We start from the raw sequence: 19,965 nt of genomic DNA on the forward strand, positions 1-19,965 counted from the left end.
CAGCAGCAGATAGAGAGAATCATAAAGAAAAATCATAGATTAAAAATTTCTTAGAGCCCAGGGAAGTGGCTCCAAAGTCTCACACATTTGCAGTGAACATCGTCAGTGTTTAGGAGGGCTTGCAGTTTCACTGCAGAGAATTAACACACTGAACTCAGAGGGCAGGTGGGGAAAAACAGCAATCAACATAAAGATGAGAGGAAATGTAAAATGAGACCAAGAGAGGAATTGCTAAGAGTTAAAAGACTGTCCATAAGAGCTGGCCAAGTTTCAACAGTTGACGGAGAAATATTTCACAGCCCCCATAAGTGCCCATGGCAGCCAGATTGAATTAACACCACCAAGGGGTGTAGTCGGTCATGAGTTTTTCGGAAAAACATGCTTTATGATTTTATTCCTCAAGCTATCAAAAAATGGTTTCAGCATAGGGGTGACAACATTGTGCATCACAGAAGCAATTTATCCTTGTCTCTGGAGTTTCCTGCTGAGAAGAAAAAGTAAACACCTTCAATTGCCCCACAGTATAAAAATACTACAAAGAGGTGGGAGCTACATGTAGATAAGGCTTTACAGATTCTCTTGATGGAGGGAACTTTCAGGATGATGACTGCCGTGGTGACATATGAGCCCAAGATAGCATTCAATGGCAGAATGAAGATCAGTCCTCCCTTAATGAGCATAAGCAGCTTATTGTGGAAGGTGTCTGAGCAGGAGGACTTAGCACAACAGCAAGATCAGAAAAGAAGAGGGAGATGAGAGTACTTGCACAGAAGGACAGCTGGTCTACGAGGAGGGTGTGCAACAGAGCATGGCTACAAGACGAGTACCAGGATCCAGCAAGTAGAATAATACAAAGCTCATCCCTCATGATGATGGTATAGTGGAGAGGGTGACAGGTGGCCACATTCCTGTCATATGCCATCACTCCAAGAATAAATCTGTCAATGCAACTAAAATTAATAAATAAATACATTTGTGAAATGCATCCAGCATAAGGGATGGATTTATTCTGACTACACACGTTTATCAGAATTGTAGGAACCACGATAGATGAAAGGGAGATGTCAGTGAAGCCAAGTGGCTGAGAAAAAAGTGTGTGGAGGCGAGAGTCCAGTCTGATGAACAGGATGATGAACAGGTTCCCCAGCACCGTGGTCAAGTACATGCCCAGGAACAGGGAGAAGGACACACCCTGCTGTACCAGTGGGATGGAGAGCCCCAAGAGGAGGTTCTTGGATATACTGCTTTGGCTCTCTGGCCTCATACTGCTTTTCCATATGTTGAGGATAAAGGAGGTTTGGGAATCTCAGGAACCTAGAAAGGATGATCAGGACCATCACATTTCATACTTTAATTCTTTGGGAAAACAATCAACTTTTAACTACACTCATTAATTTCTCATATCTGTTGATGCATGCATCTTCACTCTATCCCAGTCTGGCTCCAGGAAACCATCACACCCAAAAGCAGCCAACAAGATCTTATTGCACAGAAGCAACAGACTACTCACTGTTTTATTAGTTATTGAAAATTGAGGCTGAACGTGGACATGTACTACGGACTGAGATTGCAGTAGTAAACAGAAAGGCAAGGTCCCTGCCTTCTGTGAGTGTAGATCTTGATGAGCATAGAGGGATGATTCAATACATCAAGTCAGAGCTAAATCAAAATAATTTACTGTGGCAGAAATAGTAGATGAGCCTCAGTAAACTGATGTCAGTTGTTTCTGCTTTAACGTAACATGAAACCCCAATGCCGATGCGGCATTATAGGAGCATTGTCACTCTAGAAGTAGGTGGTCATTTAAAGCTGTTTGATGCCAGAATAGCTCCCAAACCAGAATCCTCCACAAACTATCTTTCATAAGAATGGCGAATATTTTGGTGAACAATTGGATACAAGGCTAAGGACTTTACCTACATTTCCTAATTAAATCCACATAGCAGCATTACATTCCCAGATTTTAAAAAAATCTTCACAGGTGCACTAAGAATTTGTGTTCTTTCATGCATTTTAGCTTTTAAGAATTGTAAACATTTACAGTATCAATTCAACAGGCCCCCAATAGCACAGTAAGGGACAGAGAGGGCACACACACACACATTTATGTGTGCATATACATATAATATCCATGATACATAATATTTTTACTTAATATAAATGTATTACCATTTTCCGTAAAGTAAAAATTTTAAAGAATTAGCAACTTCATGTGTTTCAATCTAATATGACTGTGTGATCAGAGCACATGCTCTTAACCACTACACATAAAAACTTCCCATTTCACTGGCCAGAGGAGCCAAGCACCCTATATTATTTTAGGCCTGCAAGGAAACCAATGATGTTCAGAATTTTCTTATTCCCCTGCCTAGGTATTTTCATTCATTCGTATTCATATACCTTTCAACGGATTAAAAAACTTCTCACGTTCAATTAACTTCTATTTAAACAATAAACATTTTCCCAGGGCCAGTAAGTTTCACAAGGCAAGTATAATTCTTTCCATTTTATAGATGTGGAAACTGAGGTCAAGGAGTTAGGTAATTTTTCCAAGATCTTTCCACTACTTGATGGTGATTCTGCACTCTAACTTCACAAAATATGATGCCTGCAGTATTTTTGCCTGAGATGTTTAGTGAAAGTAAAAGGTGACAAGACTCTAAGTGACTCAGTCATACTCAGTTATATTAAAATGATAGCAGATCCTTTTCAGGAAACAGAGGGTTGCTTGGAATTTGTTTGTCTCAGCCAGTGGTGCCCCAGAAGGAGGGCACTTAAGGAAATTTTTCATGTCATGGATGCCAATCAGATGCCCAGAAACATGCGTGCACACCCAGCCACACATCATTCACTACAACAAGCAGAACACATACACTCTACTGAGAGACGTGCTTTGGCCCCTTTTGAGCCACACCCTCCCCAGGGGAAGTCAGTCTGGGTGGGGCAGTCAAGCCCATTCACGCAGGCACAGTCATTTAACCACCAACAACCCATGTATGTGGTAACATACATATGGTAACATACAAACAGACAAAAACAGACAATACACATTCCCACTCTCACATACAAGTGTGTCACCCACAAACACAGCTCGCACATACACTAGCACACACTGCTGAGCAGAGGTTTGAGCCCTCTCTGACCTGAGTTCCTTGGCGAAGTCAGGCGTCTTATTCTCCAGCAGCAGAGACAACAATCTCACTCCTGATGCTGAGCTCTCATCCGCCCAGCTGTTATGCAAGTATTTAACATCACAGACATTAATTGGGAGTCCCTAATCACATGTTAGCAGGCTGATAACTTGGTTTTCATGAGCTAATATAGGGCCCAGATTGGGTCTAACAAAAGAAAAGAATCAGGCTGTGAGTCAGATACATAGAACACACACATACATGTAACTATCAAATAACATGAACACAAGCATACACACACACATGCACACTCATGAACACAAAGGCACGCAAAACCACATGCATACAGGCAGATCCATCACCAAGTGTAGATTTTCAGTTCCCTCTGACCTTTGCTCATCATTGGTGACCTGGAACACCTTATGCTCCAGACTTTAGCCCATATCCTCAATTCTCTTCAGAAGACTCAGTATCCAGACAAATGGACGAAATATCTGTGGTCTCAGGGATTCTCCAGACTTTCATATTTCTTAACCAGCTGGAGAGAAATGAGTCAAAAGATAGCATTTTAATTACCATTTAGAGCACGGAAACAAACTCCCCTAAATTCCTGCTAAAGTCTGGCTCTCCTTTGGAGAGATGCATGTCCAAGAGCTGGAGCGCTGGAGTCCCAGGGGTTGGTGTCCCTAATGCCAGCAATGCCTGGGACTCCTTTGTCTTAGTCATGGTTCCATCTGGGACAGAGGATTTTTTAACTTTTTATTTTGAAATTATTTCAAGCTTATAGAGAAGTTGTAAAAATTCCTACATGCAGTTCACCCAGATTTCTCCAATGGTTAACATTTTAGTATGTTTACTTACATATATGTCTGTTTAAGGCTTAGATTTTTGGCATATCTACCACAGTACATATTATTGAAAAGCACATGATATCAGTGTTTCCAATTACTACTGATTTTTTATCTCTGATGAATTGGTTAAGGTGGTATCGGCTTGGTTCTCTACTGTAAAGTTACTATTTTAACCTTTGTAATTAATATATATCATTTCGATAGAATTTGCAGGCTACATAGCCATAACTTTTAAAAAATTTCAGTTACTATCTTTCATATCCATTGGTGATTATTATATGAAAAAATTATTGAAAATGTGGTGGACAAATGATGATTTTCTGATTCTATCATTTCTCCTACCTTTATCAGTTGTGTCGTCCTATAAGAAGGGACATTCTATCAGCCCCCACTCATATGTCTGTTCATTGATTTATTTATATCTAGAACTTGTGAATTCTTACTTCTTTGAGTCACAATCCATTACTGTTGTTATCAGTTTTGAAGCTCAAATTATTCCAGATTTGGCCAGTGGGAGCCCCTTCGAGCTGGCCATGTGTCCCCATGATTCATTTAGCACTTTTTACTTTCAGACTTAACAAAATTTGCTTGGATAATCTTGTAATGTCCTAGCCTTGGCCCTGGAATCAGCAGTTTTTCTGAGTAACGTTGGTCCCTTTTAGAGGAGCATGGTAAAGAGCAAATTTGGCATTAGGTGTGTTCATTGCTTTCAAGTCTTCTAAGTGATCTCAGAGGATGCAGCTATGAAACACATATAAAAGAAACACAGGAAGTAGACACTAGAAACTAATAAACTAAAGGAGTGGTTACCCATAGAGGTGGGTCAGAAGTAGGACAGAAAGAAAGATAACGGGAACAGTATATTTATTGACATATACAATATATAAATTTCAATCTGTTCACACATTTGAAAAATCATGGTTCAATTTGACATCTCCAATTTTAGTTTGACATCATAGAGTTCCTTCCAGCCCCTCCTTTTCTTTGCACATAGCTTCTTTCCCTAAGAGTGAGGAGTCATTTCCCCTTTCCACAATCTGTTTACTTATTTGCTCAATCTTTGAATACAGGCTAAGTAATTTCAAATTCTTGAACCAATACCACTGTTAATGACAAACTAACTGCAGCTCAAAAAGTTTGTTTACAGTTTTTTTTTCTTGTGAGATTATATAAACAAAATTCTCTGTTCAAGAATTACTTAGGTTATTTTCCCCATAGTCTAATTATGCTTATTAATTTGAAACATAGATCTTTTTTTGTTTGTTTTATTGTTTTGCTTTATTCCTTACCCTTTTCTCTTTATTGTCTAGTAGGCAAAAGATAACATAGTCAAAACTACCCAACTTTTCTACACCATTCCTAGCCTCCTCTTGTAGGTAAGCAATCTCATTAGTTTCTGATTTCTTCTTCTAGCATCATATTTTGCACAAATTGGCAGACACATGTGCATTTTAATTTCCCTTCATTATTACACAAAAAGTATCATACTATAGATTGTTTAAACTTTTTTTTTCATTTAGCAATATATCCTGTAAATCTCTCCATGTTGATTCTTAGATATCTTTGTCATTATTTATTCTCATCTGCAGAGTACTCAATTGCTGTGATGTTTTGTAGACTTTCCTTTTGGAGTCCTAGAATGAGACAGTGGTGATGAATGTACTAAATGCCACTGAATCTTATATCTCAAAGGGTTCAAATGGGAAATTTCATATTGTGTATACAACAAGAGAAAAAAATTCAAAGAGAATGTAAGAAATAATCTCAACATACAGCACAGAAAAGAATTGTAAAATAATATTACTGTATGAGACATAAGTTAATAGAAGGGGAATGGAATAACTATATATATATTTAATACATAAAAAGGGAGAAAGAGATGACAATAAGTATGAAACATGTTTCACGTAGAAAATATATAGTAATATGGAAAACATAAATTCAAATATATCCTGATTACATTAGATGTTAATAGATCTAATTCTCCAAAACTATAATTATTGTTGATCTGCATATAAAAGAGCAAAATCCAATTTTATTCTCACAATGGACACTTCACAGATAGAGGGACATAGAAAAGTTAAAAGTAAAATGGTGGAAAAGAAACACCATGCAAACACTCACCAAAAGAAAGTTGGTATATCTATAGTAATATCAGAAGAAGTAGATGAGATGTTAACATAGGAGCCATTGATGAGATAAAGAGGAATATCTCCTAATTATAAATGCAGTACTATACTGGTAAATGCATAAAAAATGACTCTCTCTTTCTCTTTTTCTCACTTTTTTATGAAGTCTTGATTTGTAACACTTATCAATTTCCATAATTAAATTATTTGCACTATGGTTGACATCAGTCTACCAAAATGATGTCATTTAATGTAGATTGGGGAAGAAATGTACACAATCACCTTGAAGCCAACGTAAGCCAGCCTCAGCACAACAGGAGCAGATCATGATGCTAAATTTGTATGTCCTCAATAACATAGCATAAAAAATATATAAGCTAGGTGTGGCTTGGTAGTTTGGTAACTAAGTTCACATGCTCTGATTTGATGGCCCAGGGTTTGCAAGTTCAGATCCCTGGCGTGGACCTAACACCACTCATCAAGCCATGGGTAGACAGTGTCCCACACACAAAATTGAGGAAGATTGGCACAGATATTAGCTCAGGGCCAATCTTCCTCAAGCAAAAAGAGGAAGATTGGCAACATATGTTAACTCAGGGCCAATAAACAATAATCAAAAATAGACAGATCTACAAGGAAAAAAAGACAAATCCACAAATTAATTAGTAATAAAGAATATTTAACAATACAAGTAGCTCACTTGACCTGGTTGACATATTAAAAACACTATAAAAACAGCAGAATGCATATGCTTTTAAAGTTATATGGAGTTGTCATGTATATAATAATTTTAGGAGATATATCTCACTGTGCTCATGACTGCAATAAGAGGATTTAGTGATTGTCACTTAAGGAACTTGGCCTTATTGACAAATATTTCTAGGGCATGTTTTATGTCTCTGTTCCTCAGGCTATAGATGAAGGGGTTCAGCATGGGGGTAACTACTGCATACATGACTGAAGCAATTAGGTCTTTTTCACTGGAACTCTGTGAAAAGGAGAAAAGGTAAACACCTGCAATGGTCCCATAGTACAAAGACACCACAAAGAGATGGGAGCCACAAGTTGAAAATACTTTAAAGAGTCTCCTCCTGGAGGGGACCCTCAGGACTGTCATCCCAATATGTATATATGAGCCTAAGATACTAAAGAAAGGCAAGATGACAACCATTGCTCCTTCGGTGAAGATGACCAACTCATTGAGGAAGATGTCTGAGCAGCTAATCTTCAGGAGAGCAGGGAGGTCACAGAAGAAGTTGGGGATGGTATTGTCAGCACAGAAGGACAATTGGACCAAGAGGAGGGAGTGCAAAAGTGCATGTGCACAACTGAAGAACCAGGACCCAGCTACTAGTGAGACACACAGCTCCTGCCTCATAACAGTTGTGTAGTGGAGTGGCTGACAGATGGCCACGTATCTGTCATATGCCATCACTGCAAGAAGGAAATTGTCAAGACAACCAAAAACTATGATAAGACACATCTGAGAAATGCACCCCACATAGGGGATGAATGGTTGCTGAGTCTGCATGTTCTTGAGCATCTTTGGAACTGTGACAGATGAAAGGAAAATGTCAGAGAAGGCCAAGTGGCTGAGGAAGAAGTACATGGGAGTGTGGAGGCGAGAGTCCAGCCCGATAAGCCAGATGATGAGCAGGTTCCCCAGCACTGTAGTGAAGTACATGCCCAGGAACAGGGCGAAGAAGATGCCCTGCTGCTCCAGTGGGATGGGAAGCCCCAGGAGGAGGAACTCAGACATGCTGCTCTTGTTCTCAGGCCTCATATTGCTGTCCTATATGCTGGAGATGAAGAAAGTTTGGGGATCTCAGGAACCTAGAAAGGATGATCAAGACCATCACATTTCATACTGTAATTCTCTTGGAAAACAATGAATTTTCAAATACACTTTCATTAATTTCTCACACCTGTGGATGGAGACATCTTCCCTCTATCCCAGTCTGGCTCGAGGAAAACATCATACCCAAAAGCAGTCAACAAGACCTCATTGCACAGAAGCAAGAGAGTGCTCAATGCTTCATTAGACCATTATTTATTGAACAACAAGTCTGAACAAGGACATCAACTAAGGACTGAGAATGCAGGACTAAAAAAGAGAGGCAAGGTCCCTGATCTCTGTGAGTGTAGATCTTGATGAGCATACAGGGTTAATTTACTACACCAAGACAGAGCCAAATTGTAATAATTCCCTGTGTCAAAAATAATAGAGGAGCCTCCACACACTGGTATCAGTTGTATCTACCTTAAAGTAGCATGAGACTCCAGTGCTGAGGCAGAGTCCTTGAAGCTTTGTCACACTCCTCCAGTCAATCTTTCTGGGTCCCAGTGACCTAGAATTGTAAGTCATGGTCACTCTAGAAGTAGGTGGTCATTTAAAGCTGTCTGCTTCCAGAATAGATCCAAAACCATAATAGTTTGCTAACTATCTTTCATAAGAATGGTGAACATTTTGGTGAACAATTTGGGTACCAGGCTGAGGATGTTTTAGGTACATTGGCTAATTAAATCTGTGCCTCAGACTTTCATTCCCAGAATTTTAAAATATCTTTCCAGCTTCTATAAGAATGAATGTTCTTTTGCCTATTTTAGCTCTTAGGAAACAGAATTATGAATGGTATAAATTCCATGTATATATAAAGTTTATGTACTCCCATTTTCTGTAGGTCAAAAATTTTAGCAGATTGATTACTTCATGATGTTCTATCTAATATAACTGTGTGATCAGATCTTGGGCTCTCAGCTATTACACATGGAAAATTCCGCCATTACTGATTAGGAGGGCTAGATGCCTGTGTTGCTTTAGGGCTTCGAAGAAGCCAAAGTAGTTCAAAATCTTCTTACTTCACGTCCTAGATAGTTACATTCACTTGTATTGATCTATTTTCCAATTGATGAAAGTCTTTCACATTTATTATCATTTATTCAAACAATATTTATTGAGGGCCTGTAAGTTTCATGAGGCAAGTGTAATTGCTTCCATTTTATAGATTGAAAACTGAGGCCTAGGAGTTAAGCAATTTTCCCAAGATCTCCCTGCCATTTGCTAGGGGTTCTGCACTCTAACTTCACTCAGTATGGCACCTAAGGTGTCTTTACCTAGGATATTAAGTGAATGGTTAAAACACTGAGCTACACAGTCATATTCAGGCATATGAAAATCATAGCAGATCCATTTCAGAAACAGAGTTGTTTGGAGCTTTAGTTATCTTAGTCAATGGTGCTTCAGAGTAAGATACTAAAGGAAACATTTGAGTCATGGAGGAAAGTCAGAACTCCTAAAACACATACAAACAACACGCACATGCAAACACACATTGCTGATTTGAGGATTCCAGTCACCTGTGACCAGTTCCCATCCTAAGGGAAGGATGGTCAATATGTGGTTCAGTTCATAAACACTCATATACATTCACACAAGTCATAAATAATGCACAAAGTGAGACATACACAACATACAATGAAGCACCATTCACCCACAAACACTCTCACAATGCACATCAATGCACCTGATGCATGACATACTTGGTAAACATTCAACTCTCCACATATAGGTAAATCATCACCATACACACACATCACCAAAAACACACAAGGCACACACAATGCAAAGGTCTCACAGGAAACACACACCAAAAACGCACACGCACACACAGCCACACACGCACCACAACAAGCAGCACCCACACTCCCACTACTGAGGGGCATTCTTTGGCCCCTTCTGACCCATACCCTTTCTGGGGGAAAGTAGTCAGCATGAAGTAGTTAAGCCTATTCACACAAGCACATCAGTAAAGCACCGACAATGTTATCTTATGCATGGCAACATACGCACAGACAAAAGCAAACAATATACTTTCTTGCTTGCACACATGACTGTGTCACACACAGACACAGCTCACACATACACTAGCATACTGCTGAGTTGTGGTTTGAACCCTCTCTGATCTGGGTTCCTTGGGGAGGTTGGGCATCATCTTTCCCAGCGGTCGAGACAACAATGTCACTCCTGATGCTGAGGTCTCATCTGCTCTTCCTTGACACCCGTCCAGTGTTGGAAATGTTCCCATCATAACAAAAGGAGGCAAATATTTAAGATCACTGGCATGAATGCGGAGTCCCTAAACTGCATGTTAGGAGGCTGATGACTTGGTCTTCCTGCACTAAAATAGAGCCCAGATTGAGTCCAACTCAGGAAAAGAAGCAGGCTGTGAGTCAGATGCATAGGATACACACAATGCATGCAGCTATCAAACAACACAAACACGAGCATACACAATAGATGCAGACACACACCAATGAACACAAAGGCATGCAAACTCACAAGCACACAGGCAGATCCATGGCAAAGTGTAGATTTCCAGCTCCCTTTGACCTTTGTTCATCGTTGGTGACCTCAGACACATTTTGTTCCAGACTGCTGCCCAAATCCTCAGTTTCTCTTCAGAAGACTTGGTATCCAGATGAAAGAAGAAATATCTGTGGCTTCATCACTTCTACAAATTTTCATGCTCCTTAATGAACGCTAGAGAAATGAGCAAAAAGATAACTTTTTAAATACCAGCAAGAAGACAGAAACAAAGTCCCCAGGCTTCTGGGTCAGGGAGGAGCCACCTTACGTTAATTAGCCAAGTTCTTCCTGACCTTTGGGGAGCTACATGTCCAGGAGCCAGAGGGCACAGGATTCCTAAGGGATGGTTTCTCTGCTGCCAGCAATGCCTTTCTTCTTAGGCATGGTTCCAGCTGGGACAGGAATTTTTTAAATGAATGTGGTAATGGCTTATTTACAAAGGTGTTGGCAAGATTAATGGAAACTACTAAGGGATGCTGTGGCACCCAGGACTAGCAGCAGTGGGAAACAAGTACAAGGGGAAGGAGTGGTTGTGAGAACCTGGGGAGACATGTAGGAGTAGGAGAAAATTCCTGGACATGACTGCAGACAGTCACTGTCAACCTACAGTCCAGCAGGGAAGAAAACAGAATAAGTACCCAAATGTCTGTCTCTTTTTGTGTTTGATCTCTTGCTTTCGGCCAAATACAAAGGACCTGGAAGCCAAGTTCATGCAGTTCATAAGACCTCTTAGAAAAACCATGGTGGAAAGGCTGGAGAATGGACCTGGATGGCAAGTGGAGATTATCTACCACACATTAGTATAGATAACATGTTCTAGTTACACATTCATGTGCCAATTTGTACATGGAAAGTATACTTATATGCTTTTTCTTGCAGACATGCTTCTTTTCTTGGGGTAAAATTGCCACTACAGTTTCAATATAGGGACAGAAAACTTGTAAAGAGGAGACATACCATTTTATAGAATTACTTTCCTGCGTCTTGCCCATGGTTCAGCAGTTCATAGTCTGTCTCTGACGGGGACTTCGAGGAGAATATTTTAGAAGATCATAATTGTCGGCCTGGACACCAACTTTAAACTTAAGAATAGACCTGTAGGATATTCTATTCTCTCCTATTGAGTACTTGTGGACAAAGTATTATTTTTTCTTTTTGGTGAGGAAGATTGTCCTTGAATTTACACCTATACCAATCTTCCTCTATTTGGTATATGGGATACTGCCACAGCATGGCTTGATGAGCCAAGTGTAGGTCCACACCAAGGATCCAAACCTGCAAAGCTGAACCACTTAAGTGGAGCACGTGGACTCAACCACTAGAGCACTGCACCAGCCCTGACAAAGTATTTTTTTTAATTTTTATTTTGAAACCATTTGAGACTTACAGAACAGTAAAAATTATACAAAAAGTTCTCATATACATTTCACTCAGCTTGTCCAAAGGTTATCATTTAACCCTTTTTTTTTCTTTTTTTGATGAAGAAGATTAGCTGTGAGCTAACATCTGTTGCAAATCTTCCTCTATTTTTTTATGTGGGGTGCCACCACAGCATGGCTTGGTGATTGGTGTGCAGGTCCCCGTCTAGGATCCGAACCTGCAAACTCTGGGCCACCAAAGCAGACCATGCTAACTTAACCAGTACACCACCTGCTTGGCCCCTATTTAACTATTTTTGCTTTATTATTATGTAGGTGTGCACATATTTCAGATTCAGCCTATAGATCTGTGCATATCATCAGAAGGCAGGTGCAATCAATTTTCCCAATTAAGAGAGATTTTAATCTTGGTCAGTTGATTAAGGTTGTGTCTTCTAGGTTTCTCTACTGTAAAGTTACTATTTTTGTCTTTGAAATTAATGAATATAACTTGGGTAGATATTTTGTATTTATATAAACATGCTATTTCTCTTTAAAATGTCAACCACTATATATTATATCACATTTAACATGAGTTAAGTGATTCTTGCCTGAAACATTATTGTAATTGTGGTGGCCAAATGGTGATTTTTCTCATCCCATCCATAGTTCTGCATGTATTAGTTATCTCTGAGAGAGAAGTTTCCCTTCTCTTCCATTTATGTATTTACTTTTATTTATATCATTATGTATTCATGGATTCTCATTTAATCTCTGAGTCATAATCCATTACAGTTGTGATTCTTTTTTTTTAATTATTTTACCAAGGTCAAATTGGTTTAAAATATTGTATAAATTTCAGGTTTACATTATTATATTTCAGCTTAGGTATTGACTGCATTGTGTCTTCACCAATAGTCTAGTTTCTACCCATCACCGTACATATGTGCCCCTTTACCACTTTCACACTCCCACCACCCTCTTCCCCTCTGGTAACATCCAATCTGTTCTCCTTCTCTATGTGTTTGTTTGTTGTTATTCTTTTTGGAACTCAACTTATTCCAGATTAAGCATTTAGGAGCCCCTTTAACCTGGCTCCTGTGTTCCCATGATTCGTTGAGGACTTCTTTCCCTTCAGGCTCAGCAAAATTTCCCCAGATCATCTTTCTATTTTCCGGCCTCAGCCCTAGAATAATCCATTTTCTATGTAATTTAGCTTCCTCTTAGAAAAGAATGGTATTTAGAGAGAAAATTTGTTAGGTGTGTTCATTGCTTACAGGGCTTATATATATACACACACACACATACATGCATATATATATATATACACATATGCATACATATATATATCAAAACAGGAAGTATAAACAGAAAACTAAGAAACTAATAGAAATGATTACTCATAGGAGGTGGATTGGGAAAAGGGTGAAAAGAATAGGGCTTAGAGTAGTATAAATTTTGATATATAATACATAAATTTTAACCAATTTACATATGTAGTAAAAACCACAAGTTCCAACTGATGCCTCCAATTCCAGTTTGATACCACAGAGCTCTTTCTGCATCTCCTTTTCCAATTATGTGACACCTTTCCCTGATAGTGAGGAGTCATTCCCTTCTTCAACAATATTTTTACTTATTCACTGAATCCTGAAATACATGTTAAATAATTTCAGAATCTTGAACCCATATCACTGTGAATGACAAAATTATTAACTGCAGCTCTATATTTTTAGATATTTTCCCTTATTTTGAGTGTATATAGACAAAATATTGTGTTCAAAAATTACCTGGATTAGTTATTTTAATTCTCCACTCTGTCTAATCATGTTATTCATTTGAAATATAGTTAATTTGTTTTGTTTTTGTTCTACTTTTCTGTACCGCATTATTTTTATTCATTTATTTATGAGCAAGTAAAAGATAACTTGGTCAAAACATACAAATAGGTATATCCATCACCCCAATCTTCCCACACCTTCCAACCCAGCTCTTGTATGAAACCAAACCCATTAGTTTCTGACTTCTTCCTGTGTTCCTTCTTGCTCAAGTGAGCAGATACACATGTATTTTCTTATTTCTCTTTCATTTTTATGCAAAAGCTAGCATGATACAGAATTCATGGACATATTGCTTTCCTATGGTAACAGTGTGTCCTGGAGGTCATTCCATTTCAATTCACAGATATCTTTGTCACCTGGAGAATAATAAGAGCTTAAATTATAAAAATAGAGTCTGTTAATTGCTTTAGATGATGGACTGATGTGAAAAAGTTGACTTTCACTGTTAACAACTTAAGGAAGACTATGCTTTAAAAGTTTAGATGACTTATCTGGGATTTGAAGGAAGTTTACTCAAATAAGACAAGAAAGGAGAGAAAGGAAGGGCCAGAAACCTGCGAATAGTTATTGACAGGTTGAAGAAGCAGGCTCATTGTAGCAAAGACTCCTCTGCAAGAGGAATGGGCTTAAAAGATGACAGCAATCTCTCACGTGACTTCAGAAAAACTGTTGGCATCCTGATCCAAATTCCATGCCCAGTATGGCATGATGACTGCGGTTATAGAAGTTTAAAAAAAGTCTCTGAAACGTTTCACACCTGGAGACTTATCCCAAGGGAGCAGGGTATGAGCTTGAATTCAAGGCAGAACACCAATATTTTTTCAGGGGAAATTGAATAATAATGTTGGGCTGAGTCCAGGTAAGAAGTTCCTTCAATAAGGCACTACAAATAGGAACTTAGAATGCGGACTTAAACAAGAAAATGAAGTAAAACTTCATTTTAAAACAGTAATTGCCCTATGTGAATGTTGCAGATTAGGAGAGAGATGCTGCGAACCAGATTATATCACAGGATCACAAAACCAGGGTATTGAACCCAAATCAATGTAACTGTGAGGGTGACACAAAATTGTCCATTTTTGGAAGGAGTTTGGAGATGGCTGGGTCTATTTAGGTGCGACCCATTTCATACTTGGATTAAATTCTAAAAAGTGAGGAAATGGTGAATGGGAGTTTAGTCTGCCAAGGTGTGAGTTTGCTGGTGAAGAAGGATCAAGAAGAAGTGAGGCAGGATTGACAAATGTCTACCTCCTGACGACTGCTTGCATTCTCCTGAACTGACAGTGGAGTTACAATACTCCATAAAATTTCTGCTTTGGGGATGTTTTTTTCCCTGTATTTAAAGTGAGTAGAAAGTCATTGGAAGATTTGTCTTCTTTTTTCTTGATTATTACAACTTAAATGGGTCTCATTAATCTAGTTGCATTGGCCAATATCTTCACCACAGTGTTGATTTGTGAGCATTCTCATTTTGATCATGAACTTAAAAGAAATACCTCTAATGTTTCCTATTAAGACATTGGCTGTTTAACTGAGATATATAGATTTTATTATGTATAACAGCACACATAATATAGTATATATTTTACGTGAAATATGTGATATATACATATATATTTATTGTGTATAGTAATATACATAAATAACATTATAAAGAATAAAAATATAATTATAGGCATCATATATATTTCATGTAACATATATTTATTTTTGAGTGTTATCAAATTCTGTTGAGGTCTTTCAGCATCTGGGGGAGAGTTATATGATTTTTAACCTAAGATTAATTAATGCATTATATTATATTCAGGGTTTCCTAACATTGAACTAACTTCAAATTGGCACTTGGTTATATGTGCTGTTTATTGATGTGCTGCTGGATTCTACTTGTTGATATTTTATTTAGCTTAAGTGAATAGTCATAAGTACTGTCAAATTGAAATTTTATGTTTGTACTTCTTTATCATCCTTACACATCAATGTTGTATTTGTTTCATCCATAAAACAAATTAAGATATTTTCCTTTATTTTCAATTCTCTTGAACAATTCATGCAGTATTCATACTATCAAGTCTTTGAGCAATGATAGAATTCCCCATGAAATCATGTGAGCCTGGTTCTATTTTATGGAGTAGTTACCTTAGAGCATTTCTACTTATTCTACAGAAATTGAAGTGTTATGTTTTCTGTATCATACAGAGTCAATTTTGGTAATATGTATTTCCCTGAGTAATTATCTACTTCAACTGAGTTTCCAAATTTGTTTTCACAGAAATGTGGCATTAGGATTATTCAGATAATCTCCATAGGATACTGTTATTGTTGCTGTTTTTTGTCCAGTTAATATTCATTTTTATATTTACCAATATTGTGAATGTCTCTGAATTTTCATGTTTCTCCCATAATCATTTTCCTTCTGCCTGAGGAATTCTTCTGGTGTTTCTATTAGTAAAGGTTTGCTGGCAATTTTTTTAATTTTTGTTTTTCTGAAAAATCTTTATTTCACTTTCAATTTTGAAAGATACATTTGCTGACAGGATTCTAGGTTGGCAAAAATTGCTTTTTTTACTCAAGATGTCACTTCTTTGTCTTCTGATTTCCTTCAATCTTTTGTTGCTGCTCTTGTTAAAAACTCAGCTCTCATTATTATTAGGACTTATTTGAGTGTGATGCTTGTATATATAAAGTCACTTCTCATTCTGGATCCTCAGCTCTCCCTCAAAAACTTGGTTTAATTCACTCTTTCAGCTCCTCCAGCTTCTGAGCACCCTAGGTAGGCCTTGGTGACTCAGTGCCAGGTTCTACTCATCACCTACACCTGTGTCCACCTGGGAGCTGCAAGATGATGGGTTTAGAGCGGATTTGCTGGTAAAGTTTCGAGACTAATATAAGAAGAAAGAAGACTTTTGTTTAAGTATGTTTTGATGTCAGCAAAAGACAGAAAACATTAGAGAGGAAAGAAAAAACAAGTAGGAAAAATGGGAACATCTCCTCTCCAAGACAATGACATTCATTATATACAAATATATGTTCTTTCACTTCTTCTGAATAGTTTCTTGCCTTTCCTGTCTCCTCCCTTTTAGTATTAGTGTCTAACATGCATACCCTATGTGCATAAATATAAAATGTTTGTCCTTATTTCATCAGCTTTAAAATGCTAATAATAATAGTATTGTCATTATGAAGTTATTATGATTAAATGAGTTAATGCATGATAAGCAGATAATAAATAGCAAATGTCGGCTCTATCATTCTCTTTGTACATTCCAATACAAGAGAAATATATCTATAATCATTGATGTTGATATAGTATTGAGAGTGAATGAATGTCTCAGTTAACTGATTCATAAATTCATCAAAACTTATAAATACCTACTTCCTCCTTGAGGAAGACCTAACTTGTCCCCTCAGAACAACAAAATATGTGATACAAACTTCAATAGATCAGCCAGTCCACGTTTACTCACTCTGTGTTTAACATATGTTAACAGACAGCCCCACAGGCTGGGTGGCTGTCAGGATCTTCGCAGACTCTTCAGAAAGTGGCTATTTGCACAGGATTCATTTCAAGCTTCCCTCCTACACACCCTGCCCACCTCAGCCACCACCCTCAGTTCTCATCATGCACGCAATCTGCCCTACAATTTGGGACACATTTCTTTCCTATGTCCCCTGAAGTTGTAGCTCCTCTAGGACAGAGGTTGTGTAATTTTTTCTCCCCTCTCCCCAACCATTCAGAGCCTAGCATGCGTCTGCACACACAATAGGGTCTCCTTAGATGTCAGATTCTGACACCTAGTCTCTTTCATTCAGACAGAAAGACCACTGAGGTCTCCTCAAGACTAATACCTTGTCCACAGGCAGTTTTCATTCTTCTTTTAACTCTTGGATCAGGGAATGAGGGAGCTAACAGAGATTAAAGATTTTCCTCAGTTCAAGCTTCTGTCTACTTATGTAAAGAAAACCAGACTGATTCATTAAAGATGAATTAGTCATCTGACTAATTCTACAAATTGTCGTCCAACAATGCTAAAAGACAAGTAAGGTAAGAAATTAACTAGTAAATAATACAGCATAATTTCTCTACCAGTTGCTAAACATGATAAATTGGAACCATTTCTTCCTTTAAAATATTTGATAAAATTCACCAGTGAAGCAGTCTGTGCCAGTTTTCTTTATGAGAAGACTTTAATTAAAAATTAAATTTCTGTAATTGATATAGCAGTGTTCAAGTTAACTATCTAATTCTTTTTTCTTTTTTCAGCTTTATTTGTATGTCATTGATACAATAAACAGGTATTTAAAATGCACAATTTGATGTTTTCATGTAGGCATCCATTCATGAAACTATCACGTCAATAAAAATTGAGATACTATCCATCACTCAGAAGATTGTCTTGTCCCACTTTGTAACATCTCTTTCCCATACTGCCCTTCTCCACCCTCCTCACTGTAACCAGGCAAACACTGATGTGCTTTCCATCACTATAGGTTAGTTTACCTTTTGTAGAATTTTGTGTAAGTGGAGTCAGATAGTATGCACTATATTTTTTCTTACTTCTTTCACGTAGCATATTATTTTGAGATCCATCAAAGTTGTTGTGTGTATCAATAATCCATTACTATTACTGCTGAGTAATATTCCACTGTATATTCACCTATTAGTTAACATTGGTTTGCTTCCAGTTTGGCTCTATCAAAATAAAGCTGAACATTTATAAATGAACATATGTTTCATTTCTAGTGAGTAAATACCTAAGAGGGGAATAGATGAATGACACGGTAAGTATATGATCAACATTGTGAGAAAATGACGACGTTTTTCAAAGTTGCTGTATCATTTTCCCTCTCACAGACAGTGTATGAGTTTTTGAATTCCATCACATTCTCTTAGTATGATCAAAGTTTTCCTTTTGTTTTGTTTACTTGTTTTTTATTGAGGTATAATTCATATATAGCATCATATGTGTTTAGATGTGCAACATAATAATTCAATATTTGTAAATATTGGGAAATGATCACCACAATGTCTAGTTAACATTTGTCACCATATATAGTTACAAAACTAGTTTTTTCTTGTGATGAGGACTTGTAATTTCAACATTCTAATAGATACAGTCAACATTTGGTATGGTCAGTCTTTTTAATTTTAACATTCTAATGAGTTGATCTTGTCCAGCATCTTCTTGTCCAGCAAAATAGACATTAATCTCACTCCCGATGCTGAACTCTCATCTACTCAGCTGTGAAAGCCACCAGTGGGGGAAATGTCCACAATTTATAACAACAAAAGGCAAATATTTATGATCAAAGGTATGAATCAGGTGTCCCTAATCACCTGTTCGAAGTCTGATAACTTGGTTTACATGCACTAAAACAGAGCCCAGATTGGATCTAACTCAGGCCAAGAATATGGCTCTGTGTCAGCTCCATAACACACACACACACACACACACACAATTATCAAACAACATGAACACAAGCACATACACACATGAACACAGAGATACTCAAAGAAAAACCCACACATACACAGGCAGATCCATTGCAAAGTGCAGATCCCCAGCTCACTCCGACCTGTGATCCTTGTTGATGAGTTCAGACACTTTCCCCTCACAACCATAGCCCATATCCTTAGCTTCTCTTCAGGAGAGTCATTTTCCAGATGAAAAGAAATAATATCTGTGGCCTCAGCACTTCCCCAGGTTTTCACGTTCCTTAACCAACTCCCAAGCTACGAGCAAAAACATAACATTTAAAGTACCAGTACAAGGACAGAATCAATGTCCCCAGCCTTCTGGGTCATGGAAGAGCCACTCTAGCCTAACTGGCAAGTTTTTCTTCCTTTTGGGGATCAACGTTTCCAGGAGCTAGAGGGGACTGGAATCCCAGGGGATGGAGTCTCTTACGTCAGCAGTGTCTTTCTTCTTGCTCATGAATCTAGGTGGGGCAAAGGATGTTTTTAAAAAGATGTCAAAATGGCTTGTTTTTTACAAATCTGTTGGCAAGTTTAAGGGAAACTATTAAAGGATGGTGAGAGAAGCAGGGCTAACAGCATTGAAGAACAAGTGATAGGAAAGGGAGTGTTTATAAGAACCTAGTGAGACTTTTGGGGTAACAGAGGACCCCTGGACAGGACTGTGGACAGTCATTGTCAACCCATTGTCCAGCAGGCTAGAAAATAGAATTAAAGCTCCAACCTTTCTCTCCTTTAGCATTTGATGACCTCCTTGTGTTTACATTGGCCAAATCTAAAGGGTCAGGGAGCCCAGTTGACATAGTCCATAAAGGT

The 19,965-nt window shown here is 37.9% G+C and overlaps 1 protein-coding gene and 1 pseudogene across 1 annotated transcript; both read right to left on the reverse strand.

Moving 5' to 3' along the window:
* Window positions 1-357: 357 nt before the first annotated feature.
* On the reverse strand, window positions 358-1,264 carry LOC139046495 (olfactory receptor 1J2-like; annotated as a pseudogene).
* Window positions 1,265-6,955: 5,691 nt separating this feature from the next.
* On the reverse strand, window positions 6,956-7,894 carry LOC106841991 (olfactory receptor 1J4-like). The gene has a single exon (XM_014858297.3). It carries the CDS (start codon window positions 7,892-7,894, stop codon window positions 6,956-6,958), a length of 939 nt encoding a protein of 312 aa, XP_014713783.1.
* Between the last annotated feature and the right edge of the window lie 12,071 nt (window positions 7,895-19,965).

This window comes from Equus asinus, chromosome 10 (assembly GCF_041296235.1).
Source record: "Equus asinus isolate D_3611 breed Donkey chromosome 10, EquAss-T2T_v2, whole genome shotgun sequence".
Taxonomy (NCBI): Eukaryota; Metazoa; Chordata; class Mammalia; order Perissodactyla; family Equidae; genus Equus; species Equus asinus.